Source organism: Gekko japonicus, unplaced genomic scaffold (assembly GCF_001447785.1).
Source record: "Gekko japonicus isolate JY-2015 unplaced genomic scaffold, Gekko_japonicus_V1.1 scaffold206, whole genome shotgun sequence".
Classification (NCBI taxonomy): domain Eukaryota; kingdom Metazoa; phylum Chordata; class Lepidosauria; order Squamata; family Gekkonidae; genus Gekko; species Gekko japonicus.
The window spans coordinates 1,473,211-1,492,946 of NW_015160842.1; the positions used below are offsets into that span (position 1 = coordinate 1,473,211).

A 19,736-nucleotide genomic window follows, 5' to 3' on the forward strand; every position below is an offset into this window, starting at 1 on the left:
ATACTAATGTGGCCCTTTATACAATAAAACCAGCAAGGCTACCTCCTCCAGCAATATAGTACCAGTATTTTGTAAGTCTTTTTTCTTTTAGTTTTTTGTAGTTTGCATCTTCCTCCTCCTCTAAGCATGCATCTTCTGCTCTTTTTAAAAAGCTGCGAACAATGGTATTCCCTATACATCAAGGCTTTCCCTATGTATGCATTCTGTGGGGATGGATATTTACTGCCTTATACTGTGTCAGATTTATCTGTGTCAGTATAGAAACATAAAGGACCATCAGGGTCATCTAGTCCAACTCCCTGTGCAATGCAGGAGATTCACAACTACCTCCCCCCACACCCCCAGTGTCCCCTGCTCCATGCCCAGAAGATGGCAAAAAACCCCAAAACAAAAAACCTCCAGGATCTCTGGACAAACTGGCCTGGAGAAAATTGCTTACTGACCCCAAAATGGTGATCAGCATTTCCTTGGGCATGTAAGAAAGGGCCATGACAACTAAACACTGATGCAACCCTCCTGCCCTCCGTCTCATGGTCTCCTAAGTTCACAGAATCAGCATTGCTGTCAGATGGCGATCTAACCTCTGCTTAAAAACCTCCAATGAAGAAGAGCCCACCACCTCTTGAGGAAGTCTGTTCCACTGAGGAACTGCTTTAACTGTCCTCCTAATGTTTAGCCAAAAACTCTTTTGATTTAATTTCATCCCATTGGTTCTGGTTTGACCTTCTGGAGCAACAGAAAACAACTCCGCACCATCTCTATGACAGCCCTTCAAGTACTTGAAGACGGTTATCATATCACCTATCAGTCATTTCCTCTCCAAGCTAAACATACTGAGCTCTTTGACTGCTCTGCCTGGCAGTGGCTCATCAAAGTCTCAAGAAGAAACAGTTTTCTTTCCCAACGGTTAGCATCTAAAATCCTTTAACTAGGTATGTCAGGAATTGAACCTGGGACCTTCTACTTTTTAAAAAAGCATACCATGCAAGCCTTAACCATAACCCTTTCAAAATCATGGCAATGAGTTTTGTACTAACAATAAAAACAGTTATTTTAAAAAAACACTGGAAAAGTCCTGAAGTGACTACTGAATACTGAAGTGACTACTGAATACTGGGACTACTGAATACTGAATACAGATATAATGGGACCAGGCAATTCAGCCAGAAAGGACTGTTCCTTCCTTCTATTGCATACTGCAAGCTAATTAATCACTCCCTGGTTTTCAGCAATCCTATTATTCCATCATACACAAACTAAAAAACTGTGGGTTGTGCTTATGCTGGAAATATTTTTTTTAAATATGCTGGAAATATTGATGCAAACCTGGTTTTGAACCTGGGTTGCAATCTGGGATTGCAGGTCAAGGACAAATCACAGTTTGCTAGTATGGAACCAGTTCACTTTTGGCATATGAGGGGAAAAGGGAGCATACTACCCAGTGTCACCCCATACTTTCATCTAATCTGTCTGTTGATTATTAAAACTACATACAGGGAGGGAAAGCAACATGGTACAGCCCGATCTTGGAAGATAAGCCGGGTTGGTACTTGGATGGGAGACTGACGAGGAAGACTCTGCAGAACAAAGGTTAAGGCCAGAGTCCTTTAAGACCTTGAAACTGTTAAACATCTTCATTATGTTGTATGCTAATTTACTGCTCACCCTTTACCTATATGTATGGACTAGTAACTTCCATCCATTATATACCTTGTTGGTCTTAAAGGTGCCACTGGACTCAAAGTATTCAAAAGTCACTACATATATTTATGTGTAAACTAATTAATCCTCCGTATCCCAGATCAGTTCTTCAGTAAAGATCTTCAGCCCTACATAAGGAAATATGCAATAACATCTAATTCCATTAAGGTCTAAGGAGCAAAATGATATTCTTGATTTATATACAAAGCCATTTGTAATGGTTGTTTTGTGGTAAAGAGTAGGGATGGCCATGAACCTCATCACGAACCTAATTTCATGATGAACACAGCCAGTTTGTGGTTCACGAACTGAGGTTCATGTCCATCCCTATCCATGACCCTCCACGTAGTTTTCGGAAGTTTGTGGTGGGAAGTGGGGGGGGGGGAAGAGGGAGCAAGATGCAAACCATTTCAGTGATCCCTTTTGTTCCCACCACTTCTAAGCATTCCCTTTAAATGGCTTTTGCAAGATCTCCCCCCCTTCCATTCTGCTGGCCTTGGAGAGCTGCCCCCTGCAGAAACGAGGGAGGGAAGATCTCCCAGGAAGGAAGATCTTGCCCCCCATTCCATTCTGCTGGCCTCAGGGAACCAACCCCAGCAGAAAGGAGGAAGACCCCCCCCCCATGGTATCACGAAACTCACAAAATGAACCAGTTCATTAAATGGGGGTTCATGAAGGTTCGTGTGACCCCATGAACCACAAACTGGGACGAGCCTCCATTTTCCTGGTTTGTGCCTATCTTCAGTAAAGAGCTGAGTGCCTTGAAATAGCAGCTGGTGTCAGAGCAACAGCTGAGTAGCAGGTGGATTTTCATTATTCTGTGGCAACCTTTACATCATTTGCCTCCAGATACATTACTATGAATCCATTTTGTTCAGTAAGGGGTACACAGCACAAGCAGTGGCTTAAACTACAGTAGACTATGGCAGCTATTACTCTTGCCTGGTGAAAACAGTTTTCCTCTTCAGTACAAATTTCACATTGCCAAGCTTATTTGTGCACAAAGCACCGAAGAGAGATAAAGTCTGTTAGTTTATACTAGCTGTTAATCAGCTTTGTTGGAGAGGCCACTGAAGATTGAAGCACAAGTCTCTAAACATTCCTCACCTATTCCTGGGCTTTGTTCATATGGAAAAAAATTAGAAGAATTTACTGCCGGATGATGTAGTGATGACAACAGGAACAGATAGCTTTAAAAGGCATTAGACAGATTCATGGGGGATAAGTCCATCAGTGGTTACTAGTCATAGTGACTAAAGGGAACCTTCATGTTCAGAGACAGTCAACCTCTAAATACCAGCATCAGGAGGCAACATCAGGGGAAGAGCTATGCTCAGTTGTTGGACCTCCAGAGGAACTTGTTGACCACAGTGTGAGACAGAATGCTGGACTAGATGGACCCTCACTGGTCTGATCCAGCAGGGCTCTACTTATGTTCTTATGAATAGTTAGTTCAGTTTATCAAATATTTAAAGCACTGACTCCTGTTCAGTGAGAACAGTTAAGATAAGGTGATTAGAAGTAAATATCCTGAACCTGAAATCTTTCTTCATGAGAAACTTATCAAAAGTATATCTCTCTTTCCTCCTTTGTGCTCAGTAAATTTACTGACCAGAATCCTCTTTGTGGATGAAAAGTGGGACACATACCTCCGTACAGGAAACAACTGTGAATGATACCGTATTTTATAGGTAAATCATATACACCCTACTGAAGAATGACATGTCTGCCTTGTTTAGCCTTTTGCACTCCCGCCCTTCTTCTGAAGACGAGCTCTTGTTGGTTCTGTCATCACCAGTGGTTCTTGCACCACAATGGCGGGGTAATTTTTTCCAAGTAGTTCAACTTCTAGTTTCTGTCCAACTCTGCTGAGTTCCATGGGGACATATGCAAAAGCCAGACTCTGATGAATACTGTAGCTGTAACTTCCAGATGTAGTATTGCCAATAACCTGAAAAATTACCCAAATAACAAATCTTACCATGCATGAAAGCCCACTATAACTGATGCAGCTTGGGTTATTAAACATGCATTATAATGTCAAATATATGATTGTACATAACACAATTGATCTTATATTTGATCTTTTTATCCAATCAGAAAAAGCTTTCTAGGAAGCACAGAACAGCAACTACAATACTTATTGCTGAATATTTATTATTATTCGACTAATTTGGATCCAGGGAAAGTAATATTACCTGTGTTGCCTATTCTTTGGACCTATGCAGCATCACTGCTTTATGCTAACCTCCTCCAAATGGCCATTAAATCATCAACACCCCCCCCAAAGGAATGATATTATATCCCCCTAAGAACTTACTATTCCTTTTGATACTTCACAAATAGTTTTCAGTTATACAAAAAGGGTATATAGTTGTAAAAAGAGTCCCAGTAGTGTAAGAAATTTTCCACATAATCTCTATTTTTCTCTGGGATTTGGGAATCTTAGGGGCTAACTAATGTGACAGTAGCACAGACTGTGTTTTATGGTACATGTCAAATCACATTTGTATAAATAAGGCGGTTGCGACTGAAAGAAGAAGAAGAAGAAGAGATTGGATTTATACCCCACCCTTCACTACCCAAAGGTGTCTCAGAGCGGCTTACAAACTCCTTTCCCTTCCCCTCCCCACAACAGACACCCTGTGAGGTAGGCGGGGCTCAGAGAGCTCTTGACAGAAACTGCTCTTTTTCAAGAACAGCTCCTTATCAGAGCTACGGCTTGCCCAAGGCCATCCAGCCAGGTGCAAGTGGAGGAGTGGGGAATCAAACCCGGTTCTCCCAGATTAGAGTCCGTATACTTAACCACTACACCAATATAGTGGGTAGGAGGGTCTGTATAGGTGTCATGAACCTCTCCCTTGATTAATGTTTGCTCACAGCCAGTTTCTCCAGGTGAGGCTTACAGAAGAAGGGTGGCTGAGGGAGATGTAAGGCACTTGTAGTTTTGAACTGCAGAAGGCAACAGGTAAGACCCATGTTTCTTTTTCCATGCACTGTTGGGCAGCATGCGGGCAGAAGGAAGCGCTGGCACAGCCTTCGCTGATCTGCACTGTATTCCCTCCTGATATAGAGAGGTTATACTGCATTTTTCAACCCAGACAAACTAGATGGCTTGTTGGTCCAATAAGGTCTGGTCCTATATCATTGTTGATTCTGAGCAAGATCCTCAGTCTGACCTGTGGCAGGTTGCCTAGAAGTTCTGCCAAACTGCTGCCTTCCAGTTCTTGACAAAGGGGAGTTGTAAGCAAAACTGGCAGTCGAAGGGAGGGTTCAGCATCCTTTCCTGCCTTCTCTTCCCCCACATAATTTGCTTCATTTGAATGAGGTAATGTGTGTAGTAAGACACGTACATTGCCATCCTATATAATTAACATTTCAGGTTATCTTCCCACCTGAACTCTTATTTCTTCGTTCAGATAACAGCATGTACTTGCATAAATAATATTTGCAGGTCTTCATTTGCAATGAATTTGCCCCTCCCGAATTGTGTGTTGTATAAAGTGCCTTCAAGTCACAGCTGACTTATGGTGACCTCATAGGGTTTTTAAGGCAAGAAGTTAAGTAGAGGTGTTTTGCCAATGCCTCCCTCTGCAAAATCTTCCTTGGTGATCTTCCATCCAAATACTGACCCTGCTTAGCTTCTGAGATTTGACAAGATTTGGGCTATACCATTCCACAATAACTAAGATGATCTGATTGTGAGAGATCAGGACATTGACCAAGAGATAACATGGCAAAAACTGTGCATGTACCACTTGCACAAAGAAACCAGGAATTGTATGCAAACAGCACCTTGCCCTAGGATATGTATGGTCCCTTGGAGAACAAATGCTAGCAGCAAACTGGGAGAAATAATGCTAGTACAAACACACCCTTGGCATTTATGATGCTATTTTTTTGGGGGGGAAACACCTCTACTTGGTTGAACTGTCCTTGATGATTTTACATATATGTATGCATATGAAACACAATCTGCTCCAGGCTCAGTTGAAACACAATCTACAGCTACTTGCCTTCTTATTATACCAGACACTTTCATTCCCTTCTGGATCAACGTTATCTGTTTCCAAGGTGAGATACACAAGCTGCCGCTGCAGCCCCTTTTCTATAAACTGCTTCAGTGCTTGCTTTCCTATGAAGTCTGCTGGCTGAGAACAAAGATAATTATGATAAATGGTTAGTCAGATGGCTGTGACAAGGTTATAGATGCAAGCATTTAAATTTGCCTTTACTTGTTTTCTCATCCATTAAGGAACAGATAAAAAGTACACATTAAATCAAGCCTTTGGGCTTCCTGAATGTGATTTACCTCTGAGATCTGTAAGAGGTATGGTTCAGATATTTTACCCTATATTTTACCTACAGTTGTGACCTTTAAGATCCATATCTTTCCATTATTAAAAAAAGATCATAATGAAATGATCTCTGCAACATGAGGAAGTAGTGTCAGGGGCACTCAGAATAAAATTATTGCAAGAAAATTACAACTTCTCTTTAAAATACTGTGATGCCAAGATCAAGGGTAATAGATATTTTTTAGAAGTGTTCATTTTGGTGTGCAGTTCACAGTCATTGTAATAAATGGCAATTGCTGGAGGAAAAAAAGCTCCAGGTGGTGTTTTCACTTAAAAGAATCTCAGATAACACCTGTGGAAATCAGTGACATTTCTACCTCAGTATTTCTCTGCCTTCTGGAGTCCCTCAATTACTAATCTATAGATGGGCCTGATTCAATATAAGACAGTCCCTTATTGTCTCAAGATATGCTTATGGCCATTGGCTTAGATATATCAACAGCTTCTAACCATGACCATTAAATTTTCAGAGGAAGCTGCTGGGAAACAAAAAAAAGGGAAGGCTCCACAGATGGGCTAGCCAGAAGTATCAGCCGAGCCACTTCTGGAGACAGGATGCTGGAATACATGGACCCAGCCTGACGTAAGAGGGCTCCTGTGAGCCACTATAACAAGGGGTGCCATAGCTCTTTTATGTTATATGAGGTGTAGGCGTTATTGTCCAGTTCTGTTCTCTGAACTGCGATTTGGATTTTTCTTTTAGGTTTTTAAAAAGTGGCTTCTCCCAAAATTCCAGTATTAATGTGCTCACAGCATCAAGTAGAATGGAGAAATTGTTCAGCAGTCCCATGATCCTAGAGCACACTGATTAACAAATTAGGCCAGGATCAGCCTTTTCCTGTCAATCACTCTAGCTTTCATCATTCCAAAGAATGTGTAAAACAGATTAATTCCCAAAACAAGGAAATAGGCAGTAGTAACACTCTGTGAAATTTTAGGTAGTTCATCATATTGTTCATTGTATATTCTATACTTTTTGTCCTTAATTTTGCAGTCTGGCTTCATTGCATTGTTTATGTACTATAGTGCCCATATTTGCAGTGTTTTCTAATTGTATTATATTGTCCTCATTGCATTGCTTTAATTGTATAATCTGCCTTGAATCTCATTGAGAAAAACAGACTATAAAAGAATCAAATAAATAAATAGTCTCAATAAAATAAATAGAATCAAATAAATAAATAGTCCAGGATCAAGCAGGGCACCCCACCCTGTCCCATTCGATGCCCCCTTACTGTGGCAAGGTGGTGCCCACAGTGGGCTGCCCCAGAGGATCCAACAGACCATCCTAGAGTGGCAGGAACACAGCGTGATGATATCTAGAGGCTGGTGCCTTTCTTACGGCTCAGCTGGCCAGTGGAAGTTTGGCTGGAAGTTACAGCTGTGCCACTCATGACTCTGCAGCCCAGCAGAAAAAGGAATGCACAGGCAAGGCACAACAAGGGTCCTCCCAACCAAGGGGTGGGGACCCAACCAGGAAGCTGACTGGCCAGGAAGGGATGAAGGGGCAGCGTTTCAGCTGGTGGGAGGTGGAGGAAGCCTATAAGGGCCAAGAGGCCTAAGCAATAGGGGGTGGCGCGTGTAAAGGCTGTGCGGCCTACCAGGCCAGGGAGGAAGTGGTTGAGGATGCTCCTATCTCAGAGCCAGGACAGAGAGAGGGCCAGAAGGGACAACCACGGAGCACCCTGACAGGAGGAGAAAGAGGACCCAGGTGGGCACAACCCCCTCTCCTCTACAACTGAGGCACAGTGGACCTGTGGGCCCAGACCTCGCCTCCAGCTGGAAACCAGCCGCCGAGCTCTATTCCTGTACTCTCCACTCCAATTCCCTACTTGGCCATGGGAATTCAGAGGATCTAACAGATAATATCATTATAATATTCGAATACTGATAGTTTTAGATCAATTGCCTATTTTCAAAAAAGTCTGAGATAGCCCTCTGGTGTTGGGGGAGGGAATGGCAGCTGCAGGAGGCTAAGGAAAGGAAAGTGTGCAGAAAACGAGTGTGGATTCTCTGCTGCCACTGCAAATACCTCGGCATTCTTCACATACACAGAAAAATGCCCCCATGCGCATGAAGACAGGAGACAAGAAGCAGACTAAACAAGGTTTACACACTGGGATAAGCTGGGATCTATCACTTACATCTAATAGATCAGCAAAAGTTTATTATACAAGCCACGATTTAATAAACCAGTTTATTGTGATGTCTGAATGTAATCTTAGTCTTTTACACTCTTGTTCATTGAAGAGCTGGGCAATTAAGAATGTTAGCACAGTGCTTCACATGTATCAAATTAGCCAATAATTTATTTTCTGCCAGATGACTCAGTAAGGTTTTCCACAATACCAAGAATGCACAGGTATACTGGGATTAGTTTTAAGTTTCTTAGATGCACACCTTTTATACCAGACACATTGTTGTAAATTAATTCTATATAATATACTTTAGTGATACTGCTCTTACAGCCAATTCAGCCCTGAACAGTGTCACCCTAAGACTAAAAAAAAGAAGGAAATTTATTTAATACATGTGTCTGTATAATATAAAAATTAAATGATTTTTTAGTCTTAATCGACTGATAAAAAGAACTTGGCAACTGCCAATGTAATATTAAAATCCACCGCTGCTAAAAGAAACCTCAAATTATCCCGTTCACGCCTACAGTCCTGGATATAAGGTTTTATCCAACTATCTCTTGGCTTGTTAAGCAAATCACAGTCGAATAGACAGTGTTGAAGGGTGTTTATTTGGCCAGAACCGCACTGGCACAATTGCTCAGAGTAAGGCACCTTATTTAAGCATCCCAATAGCTCCCAGACAGAATAGCATTCAATCTAGCCAATTTGTATAATATAAAAGACAGACAGTATAAGCTTGGTTGGTATATAACAGGGGTCCCTAAGGGGTGCCATGAAAAATGCTGACACCTTTCCTGGAGCCCATTAAGTGTTTTTAGAAACTGGGCGGGGCCGGATGAGGCTTTTGCCCAGCAGGGCTTCTGATTGGCCACTGAAGCCTTGACTGGCAGTGGGATTTGACTGTGCCACCACAGCATAGGGATCTTCATTAAAGATAGGCTGTGTGTATGCAAGAAAATATTTTTAAACAATATGTTTATTGTAAAAGGCATCTTGTTAAACAGAGATTCTGCCAAAAGTGTTGAAAAGTTGCTCTTAGGGCTATGCATGGCCTCCCTTCCTGATGTTTTGTGGTTGGCTCTGCCTGTTGTGACAACCGTTTTGTGGTTGCACCCACCACCTTGTGCCAGAATTCCAAGGGTCTTTTCCTGGGTCTTCTAGCGCATGCATGAGCTACCCTGCAGCAGCCAGTGAGCTACTGCCAGTTCCACCTGGTGGAAACTCCTGGCTTAGAATGTACATCCTGGAGACTGACAGTTCTAGCTTCTTCTCAGCTACAAACTCACTAGAAGGGCTTAAGTAAGACACCCTCTTTCAGCTTTTGTTCTTCATCTGTAATATGGGGATAATAGCATGAACACACCTTAAAACAGGGGTCCCCCAACACAGGGGTCCCACGGGCAACATGACACCTGTTGACAACTTCCCTGGCTTCTGTCAAAAGCTTTTAGAAAGCAGGAGGGGCAGGTGGGGCTTTTGGCCAGCAAGGCTTCTGATTGGCCACTGGAGATTTGGTTGGCTGTTCAGACTTTTTAAAATGTTGCTTTGGCAGCAGCTGCCAGCACAGCACAGGGATCTTCATGGTGGGATAGAAGGTGAGCTGAAACAGCCATTTTGTAGGTGTGTCCACCATACCGTGTCAGAATTCCAAAGGTGCCCCTAGGCTCAAAAAGGATGGGGATCACGGCCTCAAAAGGTTGTTGCATAGATTACTGTGGACACTGAAAGCACTACACAAACACTATTGCTTGCATTGTTGCAGAGGATATGTCTGATGAGTGTGCATGTGAGATGTACCAAATGGGGTGAAGTCTACATCTCATCCTAAGTGGTTTCCCTATTTAGGGCTCCACCTGAGTTTCTCACAGGTTAATCTGTAGTTTATCATTAAAGAGGTATCAACTTTCATTTAGCACCCCCCCATACCCCACATTTGTTTGTGAATAGGCAAATCTCTGGCATTGAAACCTGTGCACTGCAGCTGCTGTTCACAAATGAGTTTACCCATGAGCAGGCAAGTCCTTCGTGTCTCCTTCTCCTGTGCTGCCCTTTCCTCTTTGCACAACGCCAGAAGAAACACAAGGATAAGGAAAGAAATGAAGGGCAAACCAAAGCACGAGCCACCAGAGAGGCCACAGTGGCAAACATACCCTTAGACAGACTGGCAATCAGCCTGTGCCCATTAAAAGCAGCTACCCATAGTAAGCCAGATGACACACACGGCATTGCTTTTTTGGTTGATTCCCAGGTAGAATATGAAGGAAAGGAGAGAAATCATGCACAGAGTTGTGCACTTTACATTCTGTAGAATACAAATGTGGCACAGATAGCAATCTGTATCTGCAGGTAGCAATCTGTATCTGCAGGCACTATTTCCCCCATAGGCTCTAGTCTAGCCTTCAGAAGAAATACTTATCAGTCCCCTCAGTGCTTACTCTTCAACATTATTCATTTGACTCCCATAAATCTCTCATTTACAAATGAAAAACACAGTTTGCATGAAGGTTAATGCAGCAGTCATAATTGGAGCCTTGAGTGTGACCTGGCAACAGATGTGAATGGCTTTAATGGGTCATTTCTACATTAACTGCATAGAAGGCCGTTAATTCCTGTGAATATATAAACAGGGGAACAGCTAAGGTAATTCTAACTTGCTTAAACCTTCTTTAACGTGTTACAAATTAAACTGTGGCAAGGAAGTTACACATATAAATGATATTTTAGCCCTAAAATGGAGGGAGGGTTCCACTTAAAACTTAGATCACAAAATATTATAAAAACAGTTGTTTTAAAGAACAGGAAAAGTTAGCACTTATTTTTTCCTTAAACTGCTGTTTAGTGCAGGCATTAAGATAGCAAATTAGCGGTTTTCCGGTTATGGCTGCGCGCCCGGCGACCGACTCTCGGGTTAGCTCCTGGAGTCGGATTGCCCACACGCCGTCTGGAGGGGTCCCGCATATGCGGAGATCCTAAGGAGCCCTTGTTAAAGGGCTCCGAACCAGGGGGCGCATTTGGGAGATTGGGGGATGCCTCTTGCCGGCATGAAAGCCGGGAATTGAGGCTCCTCCGCTAAAGTCTCCCCTGCCCCAAACGGCTCCAGCTGCTGTTGTGCCCCGTAATGGGGAATAGCAAAGCCGCCGGCGAAGCGGAGTGGTGAAGCGACAGAGATTGATCCGAAAATGAAGCTGAGCGAATAATTGTAAGTCGACGTCGGAAAGTACAGGCTGTTAAAAGGGTTTCCCCCCCCACCTTGGAGAAGCGGAGAAGGGAGGAGGGAGGATTCCCCCCCACCCATGAGAGAGACTTTTAAAACGCCAAAGAGGGGGGCGAAGCACAAGACTGTATAAGCGCCTTACCTTCTGGGTGGGAGAGAAAAACGGCGGCGTGAGAGCCAGCCAGGAAAGTTGTGGCGAATACTTCCAAAGTATAAACAAACTTGCAACATGGCGGGGACGAGGAAAATACAAGAAAAGCAGCCCAAGAAGACAGGCGGGACTTCCTGTCCTAGCCCCTCCACTGCTGGATCTGCTGCCAATCAACCAGAGAGTGAACTTGCTCGCCATCTGCTGGCAAAGCTGCAAAAAATTAATCAAAAACTTGATTCTATGGAAGGGGTCTTTGGATTACAGCAAAAAAAGTTGACAGAAACAGCCGAAAAGGTAGATGACATTGTTAAGAAGTGCCAGGTATCTGCTGATGAAGTTCAGACAGTCAAGAAGAAGGTCTGTAAAATGGAAAAGCACCAAGAAAAACAAGAAAACAAAGTGCTAATGTTACAAATGGAAAAATTGAACTTAATTCTCCGATTCCAGGGATTAAAACAGGAAGATGGAGAAGACCTGAGAAATATTTTGGCTGAAGCTTTAGCACCACTGATTGGCAACGAAGTGGAAAAAATAAAAGAAGAGATGGACTTGGCCTATCGGGCCTACTCCAACTTTACAAGAAAAAATAAGTTGCCTGCAGAAGTGGTTGTGAAATTTACAAAGCAGCGTCTCAGGGACCAAATTTTGAAGACTACGTCAGCGTCACCCCTGAAAATCGGAGATCAGCAAATTAGGATTTTGAAAGATGTTCCATTTGAAATTAGAATGAAAAGAAAGGAATATAAAGGATTGACCACCTTCTTACAAAAACACCAAACGGGATATAAATGGCTGATACCCGAAGGACTGACTTTTAAATTTAAGGATAAAAGGGAAAAAATTGACTCTATCTTTAAGGCTCGAGACTTCTTGAAAAGGCACGCCAGTAAAGAAGAAGAAGAAGCAGCTCTGGCCAAATGGATGTCAACACTAAGCGTGGATGACAGCAGCTCAGAGGGAGAGGTGAAGGACGAGGATGCTGAAGGAGCAGCGGGAAAATACAACCTGAGAGAAAGAGGAAAAGACCCCAAAGTGTAAAAACTCTCGATTTTTCTTTTTAATTATCGGATTGTACTCTGGAAGAAGGCCCTCTCAGAAGGACATTACTAACAAATTAAGTACCTTGTTTTACACTAATTAGAAGAACAGAAAGACGTCTGACGATAGAGACTATGGATTGCGTGCTTTGAGTAAGACTAACTAAACTAATACCATTAACACCACTCACTCTTTTCTTTATCCCTCTATATATCCACCCTTTTTTCCTGAACTTAAAAGAAATATCTCTCCTTTTTAGGAGAGGGAATAAATCTTATAAATAAAAAAAAAGATAGCAAATTAGCAGCAGACTGATTAAAATGTGAGAGACGGATAAATCTGGACCCTGTGTGAATGTTTCCTTTCCCGTTGGTAATAAGAGGAAAGTGAGTACAGCAATTTAATTATAATTTCTCTTTCAGGTTTGTGTATATTTGAGTGAACAGAGAAACAAACAAGGACCCAGCAGCTCTAGAGAATTTGACAAGATGAAAAGTTGCTGTACAAGTTCAGATTCTTATGCATAACAATAATGATTTAATACATGTTCTTTTGTTTCAATAGCTGAACATCCGGAGACCGAAGTCCCAGCACGAACGAGACGAACTTGCTCGAGATTTTAACTGTCCGTTTCGACCAAAGTCTTTGTCACATCTCAGTTTGTAGTCATTTCTTCTGTTCACAAAGTCCAACAATAAGAATATCAATTCATAAGTGGCTAGATTTAGCTCTTATCTGATACTAAGTCTTTCCGGATAACAAATCAGATAAGAGCTATATCTAGCCACTTATGAATTGATATTCTTATTGTTGGACTTTGTGAACAGAAGAAATGACTACAAACTGAGATGTGACAAAGACTTTGGTCGAAACGGACAGTTAAAATCTCGAGCAAGTTCGTCTCGTTCGTGCTGGGACTTCGGTCTCCGGATGTTCAGCTATTGAAACAAAAGAACATGTATTAAATCATTATTGTTATGTATAAGAATCTGAACTTGTACAGCAACTTTTCATCTTGTCAAATATTTGAGTGAACAGCCATATAGCTCCTACCTCCCACCCACCACCACCCCTCCATCTGCACTATTAAGATAGTAACACTGACTTGCTTTACAAGATTAAGGTAAACATTGCCACAAGATAATGTATGTGAATTTTTAAATTTACTTTATTTATATCCCACCTTTCTCCCCAATGGGGACCCAAAGTGGCTTACATCATTCTCCTCTCCTCCTTTTATCCTCGCAACACCCCTGTGAGTTGTTAGACTAAGGAGTGTGGGACTGGCCCAAGGTCACCCAGCAAGCCTCCATAGTGGGGATGTGGACCTGGGTTTCCCAGCAGGGCCAGCCCTATCACTAGGCCTGCTAGTATCTCGCCTAGGGCGGAGATACCAGCAGGGCGCCAATTCCCCTGCCACCCTCCCGCCAAAAGTCCCCTGCCCGAAGCCACCCGCTGCTCCTTTCACTGCAGCGGCAGCGTGGCAGCAGAGCGCATGCTGCTCTACGCGGGCCGCCGTGCCAGCTCCTGGGGAGCACTCAGTTGACTGTCCGGAAGGGGGGGTGGACCCTCCGGAACCCGCCCGCCCCTTCTCACATGCAAAAACGCCCCGGGCACAGCGAGTCAAAGCAGACAGGGATGGGGCCACCGGTGGCGGAGTGCTTGCAGAGCTCGCTGGCGCTGCTGACCGAGCCGGCTGAGTTCGAGCTCTTCTTCCACCACTGCCCCTTCCAGGGCGGCTTCGCCCTCGCTGCCAGCCTGAGCGAGTACCTGGCCTTCCTGCACACCTTCCACTTCTCTGAGGCAGATAAGCGGCGGCGTGGGGAAAGGCACTCTGCATGCGCGCAGAGGCTAGTTCGCCCTGGTGCAACTGCGCTGGGGGAAAGAGCGGCCCACGAGGGTTGGGGGAGGGTTTTTGGAGGCCCAGGTCAACTCTCCTGCTCCCAGCAGGCGGGTCCCTGCGAAGGGAGGGAGGGAGGCTCGCCCCTGCCTGGCCCGCCCAGCACCATTGGTGGCGCCCGCTGCCAATCCCCGCCGCCGCGGGAAGGGCTTGGGCCAAGCGGTGGCTTTGGATCAGAAAGGCCCCCTGGGCGGGCGGGTGGGAAGGAGGCGGCCGTGGGAAACGGAGCCCTCTCTTGGCCAGCCCTGCAGCTGGGACCCAACTGGGAGGTCTCCAGGCCCCACCAGGAGGTTGGCATCTGAGGGGGCGGCACGAGGCAGCCGGGCCTAGGGCGCAGAAACCCCTCAGACCGGCCCTGTTTCCCAGATCCTAGCCTGACACTTTAACTACTACGCCACACTGGCTCTCTAACTGAAGTGCTTCTAACTGAAATTACTCCAATACAAAATGCTTATTTATTGTGAGAGTTAGTCATTTTATCCTACCAGTTACTATTTTTTCTCACCTCATGCCAGAGATTGTCATTACCAGGGCTCTAGTCGGGGGGGAGCTCTCAGGTACGGAGCTCCGGAAGAGAACCTCTAGGGGGCGGGGCGGTCACGTGGTGAAGCCCCGCCCCCTTCTTTACCCCGCCCTCTGCTTCGATCCTCATTCCGTTTGGGAATGAGGATGAAGCAGGAGGGTAAGTAGCCGGGCCTTCTGACACACTTCCGGTGATGTCAGGGGGTGTGGCATTCTGTCACTTCCGGTGATGTCAGGGGGCGTGGCATATGCAAATAAGTTATGCTAATGAGTTATGCTAATGAGCTCCGGCAGCTCTTTTTCTACAACAAGACCCCTGGTCATTACCAATGTACACTCTTGCTTATTCGTAATGGTTGTTACTTAGAGACAGAACTGCACAGAAGTGATTCTACATTAACATAACCGGTATTTTTTCCTGATACAGCGGGATTAAAATGTAATATGTATATCAGCAAATATGTGATTCTGACAACTAGTCAGGTGCATATAATATATGATATTTTTACTAGCATTTAAGTACCTGAAGTGCACCTTTTTCCATATTTTATGTCTTGCTTTTGAATAAATAAAATAAATTTTCAGAAACTGGCTGATAAGAAATCCTTATTTGGACTTTAAATAAACCTTCAGTGTTTATTCATCTACTTGATTTACTTTTAAATTATGAATACAGAACCAACAGCATAATATGAGGAAATGATTCACAAGAACCTTGTCTGACTATTCAGAGCCGTACTGACTTTCTGCCAGGAAAATGTGTTTAGTGTATTACAGTTGTTCCGCAAACACATGCATAACAGTGAGTCTGTTCAGGACTGAATTCTACAAAAAGAATGGAGATAGACATAGGAGAACAAGAAAAGCGTCTTTTGCACAGAGGCCACTATAGTGAATGGAAGGAGAACAGTGTTCATGTACAACTCCCACTCATTTCAATAAGGCTTATACAAGTTAAACTTTTGCATCTGATTTTTCCTACATCTGTCTTCATTCTATCCATGGTGAATTTAATTTTCCACCATAAACCTAGTTATCAACTTAGGTAGTTATGACTGCACTAAAAATGTGAAACAAACCAATATAAAAACGCTCCCCAGACAAGTATATATTGAAAAAGCCCTCCAAAGTTTTAAAAAACTAATATGTAGTTTGTTCTTTCCAGGTGAAAACCACAGCTAGAAATGGTAAAATCAATAAACCCTGATGTGAAGGGAATATATCCGTCTATGGTTTAATAGGATTAACCTAGAAAAGTGAGACAGAAACATCAAGTTAGCAACTATCCTAGGCCTCAAACCATGACATCTGGCATTAGCATATGTTCTTCACAGACCCCAAATATAAAAAGCAAAAATGCTATTTGACCACAATTGTGAGGACAACATACTTTAGCTAGAATGAAACAGGCCACATATTTAAGACCTACAGAATGACGGTCAGCAGCACACCAGCAGAGCCTCCACTATAGTATTAAACCTAAAGTAGGCATTAAACCTATAGTGGTGAAAAAGTTAACCAGTTACCTGACGGTATCAGGTACATTCTCAAAACCAGGGCTATTTTTGGGCAGGAACGCACAGGAATGGAGTTCCGGCTGGCTTCAGAGTTGGCCACACCCACTACAGCCAAAACCTCTGCGTGCGTGGCTACAGAGGGAAGGCCTGTAGAGCGACACACACATCCCGGCGACTCCGAGGCAGGCGGGCCAGGGGAGGCCCTGGAAGGGGGAGGCATTTAAATGCCTCCCCATGCCTTCCCCGGCCTATCACTTCCAATGATTCCTGGAGTGGAGAGATGTCACTTCTGGATTTTTCCCAGTAGTATAATGCCATTTGCTGGCACCCTTCCTTGTCTCTGCCCCCCCAGGCTCCTGCCAGTTGCCAGGATTGCTCCACATTCCTAGGTCTGTTTTGCCTAGCTGAAGCATTGGGTTTTGATTATCTTTTTTAAACACAGATACTCCAAAGCATTAATCGAAATGGGAATTTCTCCAACAACTCCTGCTGCAGCAAAAATGCTGCTTGTTACCAGTCCAGAATTACTTCACTGTAATTATTTCTGGGCCTTTTGCAATCAAAATAGGAAGGACTATCTAAAGCCCTGACATTTAGACCCCCTAGTCTTGACCAAAGGCCAAAAGACAAAGGCAACAGTAATAGCCAAAAGCTCCAAGGAATAACTCCAGTATTGCATGAAACAAACCAGCACAGAATGCATTAGAACCAACAAAGTTACTTCACCTGTGGGGCAACCCAAACTGCAAGTATATTTTGAACATACTGACTAATACAAATGGGAATATACTGGGAACACATCATCCTTCCCATTGTTCCTGTGAAACACAAGTCCTCAGAAGATAACTTTAGAACAGAGCACTCCCATTATTTTTTTAAAAAATAAGGAAACCACAATATGGCTGCGGTCACACGGAGCTAGGGCTGCCAAATGCAGCCGGGGGGCGGGGAATCCCCCGTTTCGGAGCCCCGATTCCCGGCGCGCCGGAATCGGGGCCCGGGGGAAACCCCACCCCCGCGTGCGCGTCACCCGGAAGTGACGTCGCACGCTGGGGGCGGAGCCACGCCGTTTGAGGGGAAAACAAAGAGTTTTCCCCTCAAATGGCAGCCATTTGAGGGGAAAACTCTTTGTTTTCCCCTCAAACGGCGTGGCCCCGCCCAGCGTGTGACGTCACTTCCGGTGACGTCCTGGCGGCGCGCGCACGCCATCCACGACCAGCTCCCGGACCAGGAAGAAGATCCCCCGCCGGTAGGAAATTGAAATTTGGCAACCCTACACGGAGCATTAGGCACGCTAGAGAGACGGAAGATAGGCGGATTTTCCGGGCATGATCTCACCGCCACATCTGGAAAGCGTAGAGCTCCCGTGGCAAACCCGAGGCTTCCCGCCGAAGATGCGCAGTTAAAAACTAGTACCTCGGAGGTACTAGTTTCCGGTAACCGCGGGGCAAGGACGGGCGTATGATCGCATTTCCGGTGGTAGTTCCAGCGCCCGCCCATGCCCCCTCGTATAAAGGGTTTTTTAAAACTGTCCATGGGATGCGCACGAGCACCCAATGGGGCATGTGCAAACTTTGGTTTCCGGAGAAAAAAAACACCTGTTTGCAGTGCCGCTTATTTGCCGCGGCGCAGGATTGTGGTGTGCTCGGCCACTCCCCCTACCACAGGACCTCCACGGTACGTCTGCTGGCGCAACCGTGCGTTATTTTTCCCCAGGCTACACAGCCACGCTCCCCCCCGCATTTTTCTGCCCGTGTGCCCGAGGCCTTTATGTACTATATTAATTATAAATCATTCCTTCAAGTGATTAATTCATTAACACACCTTCCATTGTTTAACTCATATATATTCTCCTGTGAGGTATGTTTTGATTTCAGCGATAGCACTACTTTGCTTCTTAATTTCTGAACCAGACCACTCTCAGTAGCAGCTCCTAATAATTTTTAATTTGAAATATGCAGAGTGGATCCACAGTATGGCCAAAAACTCCCAAATTATGAGTTTGTTTTCTTATGTGGTCAGAAAAAATAAAAGGAGGTAATTAAGGACAATGAGGCTTGGGTCTCTAGGAACTAAAATATTATAATTAAATGTGCAAAAAACTGTCAAAAAGATATGCATACATATTTTAATAGTGCAATTTAATTGGTAAACCTCTTATGATACTGGAAGTGATCCAAATTATATACACAAAACTACTCAACTGAGTAAAAGAGCACCAACATCTGCTGCAATCTGCTTTGACTATCACCTTACAACACACAGGAGGCCAAGCTTGTGCAATATTTTGAAATTAATTATTCTTCATTGGCCATTCTTGAATAGTTTCAGGACATCTCTCCAAATTATATCCCCTTGAGAGGTGAACATAGAAAAGACATTTGCCCCTAGATAACTATTTGGCAGAATTCCTACTCCAAACAGTCATACCAATAAATTATTCTTTAAAGGGGAAACCTGAAAGACTTGTTTTACCTCTGAATTCTGTTCTGCCATTGAACTATTAATCCTGTTAATCCTAGTTCACACATGTAAAAGAATGGGGTGGCAGTCCAGTTGGAAGAGCCCTGAGGTGGCAAAATGGCTATACCACTTCGGACTGCAAGGAGAAAATCATAGAAGATCACCATTGGAGTCCTCCTCTATGTTAAAAATCCCCTTCAAATAGCAAAACAACATCCCTACTGTACTATTGTATCTGTAAGAAGTGTTTTATGGGAAGGAATATTGTAAGATAGACTCCCCCACCTGCAGTCTGATGTGGTATTGCCCATTCTACCACTCCACTGGCATCCCATTCTTCTGCATGTGTGAACCCCTTCCCTCCCAGTATGCCTGAATTTTTGGTATTTTTTGTTACTTGGTGGTGACTGTGATAAAAGCAGGAATTCCAAAGTGCAGTTTGTATAGTTGGGGAAATGGAGATACCTTATCAATACAACTGCCAGTACCAGAACTTCGGAGTCTCTAGTCTACTATTTTGTCTAGAAACACCAAACTAAGTGCTGCTTCTCATATTACAAAATTCTCATTCAGAAGGCATTTATGTATAAAATTTAAGATGAATGCCGTACGCTAATTGTAGCATGACCATCATACATGAAGGTATTTTGCTCCCATGTACTCACACTGAGATGACACGTAGCATGATCCTTGCGGTAGTTTCACGTTAATACGTATATAAAACGCATTTC

The 19,736-nt window shown here is 43.9% G+C and overlaps 1 protein-coding gene across 1 annotated transcript in view; it reads right to left on the reverse strand.

Moving 5' to 3' along the window:
• The window catches only part of DMGDH (dimethylglycine dehydrogenase), a 61,607-nt gene that overhangs the window by 2,329 nt on the left and 39,542 nt on the right, over window positions 1-19,736 (reverse strand). The window contains exons 15-16 of the mRNA XM_015419604.1: window positions 5,718-5,852; window positions 3,351-3,652 (exon numbers count right to left, since the gene is read on the reverse strand). Of these exons, the coding sequence (XP_015275090.1) occupies window positions 3,437-3,652; window positions 5,718-5,852 (351 nt within the window). The 3' untranslated portion in view covers window positions 3,351-3,436. The remainder of the gene's footprint in view (window positions 1-3,350; window positions 3,653-5,717; window positions 5,853-19,736) is intronic.